The following is a 13,202-nucleotide window of genomic DNA, read 5'->3' on the forward strand; positions in this document are numbered from 1 at the left end:
TAGAAAAAATGATGGCGATGCCGATAAAGCAACGGAGAGTTGCTTTTTTTCTTTTCTTCAAGTGAATGTGAACGTAATGCAAATGCGAATGGTTGAGGCAATTTGGCGAACGAGGAGAAAGAGAGAAAGCACACATCACACATACATGCGCGCGCATACACGCAGGACACACATGCACGATTGTCGATGGATTTGATTTCACGGCCAACGACTTTGACGAATATATTATTACACGATACGAAATACATTTGTGTTTTCTTGTTTCGATGACGACTACTGCTCGACGATTTATTGATACGACGATAACGATTGTGTATGGTGACCGACTATTATGCGAGAGAGTGTAGACGGAGTATGTATAAAATTGTATTTTAAGCGTGAACTTGAAGAAGAAATCAATTTACACTTACAATTTACAAGTAACGCGTAACAATACTGATGTGGGTTGTGCATAAGGAAAACGAAAAAAAACAAAGTAATGGAAGTAAACGTATATGTATTACGTATACATGATACACGTACCTTTGCGCGAGGCACGCGCGCGCGCGCGTGTGCGTGCATCACGGCACTGGGGGATCGGATTGAGCAGCGTTTTTTTTTGTTTAGCCGCTCACGAAACGAAATTTTTGCTTGACACGGCCGAATTGTTCTTTTCGACCGTTCTATTCTCTTTTCAATCTCTGCTCTGCGTGCTTGCGGTCCTCTGATCAAGTCGCGGCTCTCGCTGCCGCAAAACGAGACGAGAAAGGGGATCCGTGTATACTTTCCGTAAACATCGTCCTGTTGCTTTGTCGCGATTCAGTTCAACGAAGGAACCAAGCGTCGCCTTGGAACAAACAAAAAACAAAAGGCAAGGGAAACAATAAACCGTTTTTAACGTAGCTACATTTGTAAGTTCTTAGATCGCACGATTTTGTATGGTTCTTCGAATGCGAACGGTTCGAACGGCGTTAAAATAGAAATCCAACAAAAGAGAAAGAAAACGAGACAACTAAATGGCACGCAGAGGAAAGTAAGCAAAAGAAGCGGAACGCACGGGCGAGCGAGATAGGCGTGTTTGCTAGAAAACGAAACAAGGAGTGCCAAATCATCCGTGACTTCCGTCCCACTTGGGCAATAAACGAGTACACCAGCTTTGGCGAGAAACGCGAACGCTTTTGCCATTTGTCCTCCAATAATCGTAAGGTTTCTTAATCTGTCCGCTAAAGCTGTCGGTCCCTTTTCGCGTGTCACGTTCGAGGAACGAGCGTTGAGTCGCGAATGCTTTCGTCTACCTTTGTTTTCCCTCCCCGACGCGACGTTCGCTCTTCGTCGAGCACCGAGCGACCGTGCAGTTCAGCCATCCAAGGAAAACGAAAAAAAATTCGCGGGACCTTACGTGAACCAGCGATGACCACGGGTGGGACAATTCGTCCGCCTCACCCGGCGCGCCATATTGCGCCAGCGCGTCGGGACACGACATGTTAACGCGATCGTCAACCGAGCATTCACGTACGCGTGATATATATTTTACTTTATGTGTAATAGCAATGAAAAGAGAGAAAGAGAGAGAGGGAGCGAGAGTGGGGAGGGTGAGAGGGAGGAAACGAAGCTTCGGAGTTCACCATGGAATAACGCCGCGGTGGACGATCGTTACTCAAGCGATCGATGTAAATAATGATCGGTCAGGATCAAGTAACTTCGACACTCGCAATCAGTGCCTGTCGTTTTGTCGTGGAACGGGGAACAGCCCCCCCCCCCCCCCCCCCCCGACGAAAATGTTACCGACGAACGAATGAAAACGATTAGAAACGAACGATCCCAGTCCCTCGTCAACGGACGAACTGATTAAGTTAAAAGAAGAAAAAAGAAAAAAAAAGGAAGAGGGCAAGCCCGAATCCGATCCTCCGTGTCGCGAACGCTTCTATCGGAATAAAAGAAATCGGCCGTGATCACAGTTCTGGCGGCGGATGATTGAAAACAAAAAAAATAAATAATATTTATTCGAACGACTTGCCAGTTTCGTTGCACAGTATACTACGAAGTAGGTTCGAGCGAAAAGAAAATCCATACAAAAAAAATATAATAATAATAACGATAAAGTAAGGAAGCAAATCAATAATTACGGAAAGAGATCTATAGATTACGGATTGATGGATGAGTTGCATAGCTATTTGAGAAGTTTCACGAAATATCGATGTATATATTTTAAGTTTGTATTATAATGCCCCCACTTAATTTGTATGAAATGGAGAATTTCAGACATTAAAATGATGATGAAACCACGGTGTTATTCTTCCACATGCCCTCCTTTACTTTCTCCTTCCGCTGCCCGGAGCGTATGTATTCTGTATAGATTACATAAATTGAGCGACTTATGTAAGTTTTCATTGATCGATTAAGAAGTGTTGTACACACTACGAAGCTATCGCTACCTAGATTTTTGTCACGTGTGCTTTATGTATATATACATCGTTATTTTGATTCAATAAAATCTAAAAAGAAACTATTCAATATTTCTGATAAAATCGTGTCCAACGTTACAATATCACAATATTTTATCTATCAATTACTACCTATCGTTACGTGTAATTCCGCAATTTGAAATATCGACGTTTATTAAATTCTTTAATAGCATAGTAAAATAATTAAAATTTACTTTTTAACACTTTAATTGGATAATTAAAGTTTCTTGAATAAGATATAAAATCGTATTAGATAATAATTACTGAGACACTAGATTCCTATATATTTTATTTATGATCTCTTTTTTTTTTTAGGTCATGTGTAGAGATGGTGCGCTCATCTTTTAAAGATCGTTGCCCTATTTTTGTACGGATCGTCTTTTTAACGACAATGTCGAAAGGGTTGAGATTTGAGAGGAGGAACGAGCACGACGGCTCTTGTCTCTTTTTTTTTGTTTCAGCGCTGCACATTTAACGATGGATAGGAGACTATGCGCAGTGCAGTATCACGTGTTAATGTTCGTTGCGCATGCACCGACCGGTGGAAAGACATGGCAGGTGTTTCGGCTGCTTCTCATTGTTGACTGTTTTTGACAGATAAAAGGTTACTTCGAAACCACTCGGAGGACAATGATAAGGGGCACATTAGATAATAATTCATAAGACATTTTTTAACCTGTACTTACGATACAGTATGTCGAACACGCAGGAAGCAGAGGTAAGAATTTAAGTTTCTTGTGAAGCATTAGTTGCTTTTTTTCATAATTAATAGAATTTTGTAATTATAATAAAAAAAAAACATTCGTGAAACGAAGCAGTAAAGTTCATTACTATCATGGAACAAATTGGGAACTGAGTAGTATTATGTAGCTTAATGTGATTAGTAACTGCTTTGCTTAAACTTGTTTAAAGTTGAAGTGAAAGTAGTTAAATACAGGTAGACTGTATTTTTGTCATAATACTGTGATATTTTTATTGAAGGTTCAAACCCTCAAAGAGCGTGGAAATACATGTGTTAAAGAACAAAAATATGCAGAGGCTATGTTCCATTACACACATGCAATTAAACTTGATCCGCAAAATTACTCTTTGTATAGTAATCGGTCGTATGCCTTCTTAAAAATGCAACAGTATCACTTTGCAATGGAAGATGCTTTAATGACGATTCAATTAAAGCCTGATTGGACCAAGGTATTTATACATAATTAATTTGTTGCGTACAAATTAATGAGAAATTATTTTTCAAAGATATCTGTTCAAGTAGGTGTAACGAATGTAATATTTAATTAAAATATAATCTGTAATTTCATTTTAGGGTTATTTTAGAAAGGCTGAAGTGGAATCACAAACATTTCGCTTTAGTGAAGCACTTCAGTCATACAATAAGGCATTATCTCTTCAACCAAACGAACCAACAATTTTAGATGCAATGAACAAAGTATCCAGATTATTAATAAAAGATAAAAGAGGTATTGTTTATGAAAGAAGAAATATATTGACCTTAATAATGTTCATTACGATATTTTAATATCAAATTATTTTATAGCTGATCAACAGATACCTTGGCTTGGAGCTGGTGTCGGTATCATACTAGGAGTAATAGTCGTAATTGCTGACTATGTTTTTACAAATAAACCTTCATTAACGGTACATATAGTATTTTAAGATTTAAAAAATTAAAAATGTGTAAAATGTTTTTACAATAATTATTTAATGTTTTGTTGTATGTAGCATCCCCTATTGATGGCCTTATTGACAATGTCTATAGCAATGTTAGGATACGGTATTGCAAAAGGATTCCGCTACTTTGTGAAGTGTCAAAGAAAATCACTATTGGAACCACCAATGGATCTATTTGGCGAAAATAAAGAACAAATTGATGGTGTTGATGCTGAAATGAATAATGAAAAAGAAAAGCATCCCAAGTATAGTAAAGCGCAAGCACGACAAAGATTTAAAAAAGGAAAATCGTAGTGTGTTTTGATACCAATAATGTATGTGGATTTTTATGCAGATTTGGAATTTTTTTATTCATACACATTTAATATCTCAGGAAACTCTGATTGTTTATAACCAGCGTTGTTACATTGGCAGAAGAATATACTATTTACCTTTTATACTTAAGTTATTGTTGAATAATGTTAAAAGATCGAGAATGTATGAAAGAGTTTCTGCACCTTCTTATATTTTATGTTAAAGTGTTCTTATGTCAAACCAACCTTACTAGTTAATGACGAAGTCCAAATATTTTAAATACAATTGCATTTCAAACTATTTTACAAATATCATAAGTGGTAAGGATGCAATTATCAGTGAGTTAATCAGTACAAATATTTCTAAATTATAAGTTCTAATCATGACAAAATTTTCTCGTTACATGAATTGCAAAAGTATTTACGGATATAAGATATTTGAATTTAAAAGAAAACTGCCAAACTTGTCAATAACGGTTTTAGATATATCGTAGGATCAAACAATTTAAAGATAATCTCCCTATATTAAATACAACGAAGTTTAATGTTCTCGAAAATTATTTTCACTTCTTGACTTTCTGCACTTTTTGAATACAATCATATTTTATATATATTCCGCATAAGAATAATCCAGTACTTACGAATTGTTCAAAAGTTTACCGAGTAATAAAATAAACAACGACGAATAAAAATTCCTTACTACATACGTATATATAAAAATAAGTTACTTGACTTATACACATTATGCTCTCTTAATATAAAAATAATCATGCACGAACCAATTCACAATCACGAACTTTGAATATTTTAAATATACACTTTTAATCACAGTATATCATTCCTTATTAAATGACAATTACAAATGCAAACGTGGTTACTGTATAAGAGTTTTCAATATTGTGTATTTAGAACACCAATATACTAACAAAACTGAGTATTTCATAGAAATGTAAAAAATATATTGTTTATAGACAAATCATAGATCTTACACATGTAGAACTTGAAAGAATTAATAGTATTGTGTAGATATATATTTAACTGAGTTGTTAAATTGTTATGTACATTTAATTATTACATTACTCTTAATACGATTAATATATATATATATTATATATATATTACATACAAGTATTCATAAAATTAAAAGTAATGACATCCAAAAACGTATATGTAAATTTATTTGCTGAATACAGTCATCATACACATTAAAGAATGCTTTTCAACTGTACTGTACTATTTTGAATCGAACAAACATCGATTTATTAAGTGATACCATTTACAATCCATTTTTGAGCGAGATATTACCATATCAACACCGGAATTATTCTATTGAATTGATATCCTAGTAAATACATTACTGGATCCTTATAAATGTGTTATTATTAACAGCTAATTAATCAATTAAAAATGTTAAACATATTTGCCGGAACTCGAAATATTTGTACAAGAAAAAAGTTTTCGTCGCATTGAAATCTGTAAAATTTCTAATAAAATGTATAATTTTGTTTAATAAAAAAAAGTGCAACTGAAGGAGGTCTTTTATTAACTAGAATAGCAGCTCAGACGCGCAACTGCAGAATAAATTTCTCTTAAGCTTGTATGAAGTCATCAGATGTCGCAATTACGCTCGAAATATCCCAAAGTAGTTTTACACAAAATGAAACTTAAAAGAATACAATGTTCGTTTTAATGAGAGATATTCACGATAACACGTTTTTCCACAGCCGCATTGGCCGTGCGCCAGGTGCTCGAGACACGGTTATCCGTAGATCACCGAGTACTTGTTAAGTGTAAATTCAAATGCTATGACTCGTTTAAGTATATATTCCTCCGAATTGTTTACGGCGTAGTGGTTTATACATGTGATCAATTATCCAATAAAAGCGATAATAGTACACACGCCCATCAATTTTGATCATTGAGTCACAAACTCTCCACTACGCGTCATCTTTCTTTTAACGCATAATAGTTTACATCTGTATTCAGATGATGCGATTATAATACGTAATTGTAAGTCACCGGCGCGATAGATCAGCGCAAGAAAGTGAAAAGGATAATTGAAGATCTCTGAATAATCGTGTGATGTGTGTGCTCCAACCCAGAAATAATTATGAATTGATGAAATGAGTAAATAAACAAGTTTACACAATACATTTAAAAAATCAATAAAATCGTTCTGGAAATATATTCTTACACTTGCAAAAATTGTTAATTGACTTGCTTGTGAATTCTAAAGGAATTAAATTATTCTTAAGGATGTGTCACGGGTAATATACATGACCCTACCAGTGAACTAAAAAAAGTGACTTTTACAACGTTTTTGGATACACTCAATCCCCTCTTTACTGTCTCCGTCATATACGATCCTGATGAGAGCTATTCACGAGACCCTTTTATGCGCATGCGTTCATTGACGTTCACAAGTAGGCAAGTTTCGTAGAATGTATTTGGCTGGTCATTTCTCACTGAACCTTCGTTGAGGATGTATCTGAGAATTACGTCTCAAATTACTAGGAACTTCCTTTTCACGATGACTTCAAAATAGTAATAATATGTTATTTATCTGTTCCATTGTTTACCGTGTTTTATTTTACTGTACTATTTTGCATTCTAGAGGAGCATACCATTAAAAAAACATGGAGTACTAATTACGCGTGTCTGAGAACTAACCGTAACTAAACGAAGCAGTTTCAATAGTACGTAATTTATATATGTAGCCTTTTGTATGAAAACTTCATAATGAATAATTATAAAACTACTTAAGATTTTATGAAGAGTTGTTTAAACAGTTGTATTAATTTGGATACAAATTAAATGGTATATCTATTTTGTAAATGCATTTATTAAATATAAAATTTCAGTAGAATGGTTTTAACGTCTGTATCACAAAGTTAGATTGGTTAAAGATATTTCCGAGCCATGCTTTACTCGATAAAAGATAATGATACGGGAAAACAATGACTACGTAGCGAGTTTTGTATTAAGAAAGAGGAAGGAAAACGGAGTTGTAACACCACGGATACCTGAAGGAAAGCCTTATACATCGTATTGGAATGCCAGGTCCGTGGCTGTTGCACTTATTAGGGGTTAGGTTGACGTGCACGAATGTATCGGTGCGAAGCAACTTCATACATCCCATGAAACGTGTTCAATAAAATCTAGGTAGAACAATCGTACAAATCCCAATATGCTCGCATATAGTTTGCAATCACAAAACGACCAGGATCCGGAAAAGAGTGTAAAGAGGTTCACAAAGCAACACGAGGAAACGAAAAGCGGGAAGCATGGCCGGGGCACGCAATGCGATTAGTTGGCTGGTCTCTTCGTGCATACATGATATGCGCAGGCGCAGTTTCACGCCACAGGTTCGTGTTTATATAGCTATGAACTTACGCGCCCGAGTGCTAACAATTTTCATAATCTTTGATGCAATTCTACTCGGATGATTGTTTTCTATTTGCTTTCAGAATGAGCATTGCTCAATAACAACGATGCTACATGATTCCAAAAGCACGATTTTGCAATTGCATAATTTTTTTCGTTCCCTACAAATAGAGTTATTTTTATAAAGTTCAACGTAATTTGAAGTCGAGATGCCGATGACCTCGTGGTACCATTCTCATTTGTGGTCAGTGGATACTATACTTTTCGCATTTGGATTTCTTTTTTGTAATGTAATGTAACATTTCATTCGTTTTTTATGGTCGAATAAAACAGTGTTCCCAAGAAACGTTGTAGCTATTTCATTAGAAATTCGTATTTCGGTTGGAAAGTTTCGAAACGTGTGCAACAGTTTGCTGGAATACGTTCGTTTCTGCATTCCGCGAAACCAACCAGCTAATGCGCCAAACATCCCCATTATCCGTTATACGATACAATTTATGATGCTTTCGAATCACGCGATGATCCATACGCATGAGCGCAACGTGTATTTATACAAATTTAATTAGTGCTAAACATCCGTTCCTTTGGTATAATGAAATCGTTCGTGAGTGGGTCATAGTTATATGTAGGTCTGCGATGTTCGGGGGAAAAATTAATCGATACAAGATCGTATGACAAATGAAAAGAACCGTTTAAACGCGGAAGACTGTGAACCCTTTTGTATGGTTTGGTACGGTGTGCATACTGGTCGGAAGGTTCACAGCACTTTGAGGTGACCGTCCTCTTGGTGCGCACCCTTAATAAATACGTTCCTGTAAGCAGCACTACTTTTCTACGGTACCCCCACCAATGTCGATCAGTGTGTACGGGTTGGTGGACGATGATTGGTCCATATGGTGATTGCCGTGAGTGGTGGGGACCACACGTCACTAAGCGAGGCCGAGAAGCGGAGAGGCGCATGTATCAATGCGCAATCGCATCGGAACAGTTCAGAGAGTCGGGGAGGTCCGTGGTAAGGAATAAACAGAGTGAAGAGACCGCGCGAGAGACGAAGAGTGGGGAAGAGAGAGACAGAGTACGAGGAGGCAGTGAGACGATCACGATGCACGGAGGCGAGCACAAGCGGCCAGGGGCACAGGGCTGAGGGCTGAGGGCTCGACAGAGCCTGGAATAACGTTTACGGGACGGCCGCGGGCTAGCCAGCAGCAATGGAACAAACGAAAACTCCCGCGTCCCGGCTACTCAGCACGAGTTGCATAGAGAATAAGGACGACTTGGAAGAGGTAACATAAATATTTGAAGTAGTCACTGGATACGTATCGGGTGCGAGGGGCTCCGCCATTGTTGCGACGGTCGCGCACGTCGCTGACCGCGCGGCGCCACACGTCGAACCACGCGTCTTGGCGGCAATATTCAAAGCATTTACATGATTATGAATTTAATATACATCGGTTACTATTTGAATATCTCCGCCTGGAGTCCTATGACGATGATGTAACGTTATTAGAATATGCACTGTAGAGCTTTGATATTCAGAATGTAATAGTTGTTTTCGCAATAACGTGTTTTGCAGTTTGTAATATCAGTTTTAATTATGCCTTCTTTAAGTTTCATTGTATTTTAGTTAGTAAGTTTACCTCCTACATAAGCGTGTTCCTCGTATTGTTTTATATTATTGAAATGACACTGTTATTTTTTTCTCTTTCAGAAATTTGAAAGATGTTATACAGTGCTTCAAAACCTGACTGCAGGACTGTCAGAAAAGGAAGCCCATGATACCTTGAACAATGCTGTGTGTAAAGACAAAACGCATGAAGAAGTTTCGTTGGGGTTGTTAGTGGTTATTCTGACGGATCCTCAAAGTGCTGCTAAAAGTTACAGAGACTTGACTTTAATTACGCGAGATGGTCTCGCAATTGTTTTAGGACATCTTAATCAATTAGTACTTGAAAGATACCTGCGATTAAATGATGTAACAAGAAGCCAGTTATTATGGCTTGTGAGGGAAATGATAAGAACTAGTGTAGCTGGTGTGGATAATCTTTGTTTAAGTTTGTTGAGGCATGCTGCTGGTGGTGATATTTCGCCAAGAAACTTGTTTCTAGTTGATGCCCTTTTGGATATATTTCAAGAAAATCGCCCTTGGCTAGATAAGTTTCCCTTTTTAGTGGCATCTATTGTTTATACCTATCTGCGGTTAATAGAAGATCATAATGCACCTCATTTATCTGGATTACGCCAAAAGGAAGTTACTTTTACTGTATCTTTAATAAGGGAACGCATGGTTGATTGTTTGGTTATTGGAAGGTAAATAAGTTTTACTCTGTTAACAACTATCACTAACTATCGAAATTTAATGCATCAAATAATATTTGGTATTTTTAGGGATTTGGTACGATTGTTGCAAAATGTAGCAAGAATACCAGAATTTGAAGCACTTTGGAAAGATATGCTTCTCAATCCAAAATCTCTTTGTCCGAATTTCAGTGGAGTTTTACAACTTTTACAAACTCGAACTTCTAGAAGGTTTCTACAGTCCAGACTTACACCTGACATGGAAAGGAAATTAGTATTTTTAACAAGTCAAGTGCGTTTTGGTAACCACAAACGGTACCAAGATTGGTTCCAAAGACAGTACCTGGCCACACCTGAATCGCAGTCATTAAGATGTGATCTTATACGATTTATTGTTGGCGTGATTCATCCAACAAATGAGTTATTGTGTTCAGATATTATACCACGATGGGCAGTAATAGGATGGTTATTCACCACTTGTACGTCAACTGTGGCTGCAAGCAATGCTAAATTGGCTTTATTTTATGATTGGTTATTTTTTGAACCAGAGAAAGATAACATTATGAATATTGAACCTGCAATTCTTGTTATGCACAATTCTATGAGGTCTCATCCACCTGTCACTGCCACGTTGTTAGACTTTTTATGCAGGGTAACAATAGAAATTAATTTTAATAACTTCATGTAAATTGTAAATATTTCATTTTAGGAGAGAAATTATTGACGTTTATTTCCTTTCTTAGATAATACCAAACTTCTATCCACCTTTAACGGAGAAAGTGAGGAATGGAATCTTTTCATCATTAAGGCAAATTTTAGAGAAACGTGTTTTACCAAGTCTTTATCCGCTATTTGATAGTCCCAAATTAGACCGTGAATTGAGAAGTAAAATAAGGGAAACATTTAAAGAATTTTGTTTACCACCTAATGCAGATCTTGGTAAAATTATTATAAATTTTTGCATGTTTTTTGTGGTAGATTATTATAAAATAGTACACGAATACTAACATATCATTGTACAAGGACATGACTGTAGAAATTGCATTATTGATGCATCATTTAATATCACGCATATCTGTAGACATCTATAAGTGCACATACTTCACATAAGTGTAAATATATATATATTTATATATTTTATATATATATATTAGATGTACATATTGAGAACAGAAAAAAAAGCAATAGAGTCCATATTCATATGAAATTTATGGGTTTAAATATTACTATTTTAACAAGTTGTTTTAAACACAGTTTAGACTTCATCTTTTGGACTTTTCTGTTAACACACATTATTATTCACCGTATCTTCAAGCTTATAGCACTTTCAATGCTTACTAACTTTGGTTTTTGCATGATCTTTTTAAGCAGGAAATAAGGTTCCAATATATTCAGGTAAAATGGAAGAACTTAATAAGGACCTAACACCAGGAGTTCCATTGGAGAATGCAGGAAATACAAGTATTGAAAACAATCACGTGAGTCAAGATCCAGAACCGGCTTTCAGTGACGAAGAAGAAGAAATGCCATTAAGGTAAGTTAACATTAGAATAAAAATATAACAGAAGATATTAAGTAAGGTACGAAGATATTAAACTAAAATATGGTTCGCGTTATAGGATAGTGACCAAAGTTGAAGAGGAAGACGAAGAAGATGTTCCCTTGGCGAATGTGAAATTGAAAAACGAACAAAAAAATGCAAATTGTGTGGTGAAAAAAGTAGACATTACATCTCAATTAAACTTAATCTTAGAACCAGAAGAATTAAGGACGGCTGTAGAAAGCTTGCACAGTGAAACGGACAATGAAGTGAGGTGTCAAACAATGGAAAGGATAGTACAAATGGTGGTAGAAGATGAAATCGACGCAGAAACTATACCAGCATTGGCTTCGTGCATATCAACTATATTATCGTCACAAATTACGTCCCAAATATTCCCAACGGATAATTTGAATGAAGAAACCTTGACTGATAGTATAAGTACACCGTTGTTTGTTATGTTTCGAAATCAATTTCAGTTATGTAAAGAAGAGGACAATAGGCGAAAACTCTTAGCTCGAGTACTTGCGGAGCTGCAAACTGTTCAACCAAGGATAGGTTACCTATTACTTTACTTTTTAAAAGTCTGGGGCAGAGAAGAAGAAAAGCGAGAAGGTGAACCAAGGTCGGTAATTACTTTTAAATTACATGAATGTGAAAACAATAACATAACACATTATTTTTTCTGTTATTTATCGATCATTTTTTTTCAGTAACGTATTAAATGATGTTAAAGCATCTGTATATAAAGATTTCTGTGCGCATCGAGAGAAAAAGTTGGATGCATGTTTAGTGTCAGATTTGAAGGTATTTGATACAGTCAGATTTTAATGACATATCTGGAAATGCTATAAAGGTAATTTTGCACTTTATTTATAACGTTGACACTTTGTTCTTTTTTTTAGCTCTGCCATGAAGACAACATATTTATGCTGTGTTATCTTGTGCCTGATGTATACATGGAATTCCAAAATGTGGCTCTAGGAAACGTACAACTCTTACATTTGGTTGTATCGACTGTCGATGCTTGCCAACTCCAAGAATTAGTTTGTCAAATAATGCAGGGGCACCTGAAGATGTTAAAAAAGGAATCATTCACGTCACTGTTGACAGCTAGTTTAAATTGGGAGACATTTGAACAGTATTGTTTCTGGCAATTAATTTTTGCCCATGACTTCCCAATTGATTACGTACTGCCTGTTTTACCTAAATTGCAATTTCGCGATCATGCGGAAGCACTTACATCGATACTGTTTATGCTTAAACAAGAAAAGTAAGTAGCTCCTACTTAAAAAAATATTCAATTGTAGTTTATATATTCACATTAATCTAAACAATTTCTTAACAGGCCGACATTAGAACTTCTGCGACAATTGCTTACACGACAAAATGTGGATGGAGACATGTTCGTTGTCGCGGCATTGCGCTACTGGTGTCGCGATTACGAAGAGAAACTCGGTGAATTGCTCGCAAATCTTTTAAGTACTCGTTATCCTGCTACTAGTCCAAACAAACGGAAACGATCGAGCGGCAAGCACAATCAGCAACCTGGTCCACCTTCCGGCG

The 13,202-nt window shown here is 36.2% G+C and overlaps 2 protein-coding genes across 4 annotated transcripts in view; both read left to right on the forward strand.

The window, feature by feature from the left end:
• The first annotated feature begins 2,779 nt into the window (after positions 1-2,779).
• LOC143174992 (serine/threonine-protein phosphatase 5-like) lies at positions 2,780-4,568 on the forward strand. Its single transcript, XM_076371511.1, has 5 exons — positions 2,780-3,162; positions 3,426-3,635; positions 3,760-3,913; positions 3,991-4,091; positions 4,176-4,568. The coding sequence occupies exons 1-5, from the start codon at positions 3,139-3,141 to the stop codon at positions 4,416-4,418; spliced, it is 732 nt and encodes a 243-aa protein (XP_076227626.1). The 5' UTR covers positions 2,780-3,138; the 3' UTR covers positions 4,419-4,568.
• A 4,163-nt stretch (positions 4,569-8,731) lies between these two features.
• The window catches only part of LOC116428744 (integrator complex subunit 3), a 5,594-nt gene continuing 1,123 nt past the window's right edge, over positions 8,732-13,202 (forward strand). Inside the window, exons 1-9 of one of the 3 annotated variants that reach the window (XM_076371285.1) lie at positions 8,732-9,084; positions 9,510-10,108; positions 10,187-10,748; positions 10,840-11,035; positions 11,468-11,630; positions 11,716-12,261; positions 12,350-12,443; positions 12,542-12,909; positions 12,985-13,202. The exon at positions 12,985-13,202 is cut by the window's right edge and continues 356 nt beyond it. In XM_076371285.1, the coding sequence (XP_076227400.1) occupies positions 9,010-9,084; positions 9,510-10,108; positions 10,187-10,748; positions 10,840-11,035; positions 11,468-11,630; positions 11,716-12,261; positions 12,350-12,443; positions 12,542-12,909; positions 12,985-13,202 (2,821 nt within the window). In that variant the 5' untranslated portion in view covers positions 8,732-9,009. Of the gene's footprint in view, positions 9,085-9,509; positions 10,109-10,186; positions 10,749-10,839; positions 11,036-11,464; positions 11,631-11,715; positions 12,262-12,349; positions 12,444-12,541; positions 12,910-12,984 lie in introns of all 3 variants that reach the window. The other 2 variants (XM_076371284.1, XM_031980780.2) reach the window with 2 other exon arrangements.

Source organism: Nomia melanderi, chromosome 10 (assembly GCF_051020985.1).
Source record: "Nomia melanderi isolate GNS246 chromosome 10, iyNomMela1, whole genome shotgun sequence".
In the NCBI taxonomy this organism is placed as follows: Eukaryota; Metazoa; Arthropoda; class Insecta; order Hymenoptera; family Halictidae; genus Nomia; species Nomia melanderi.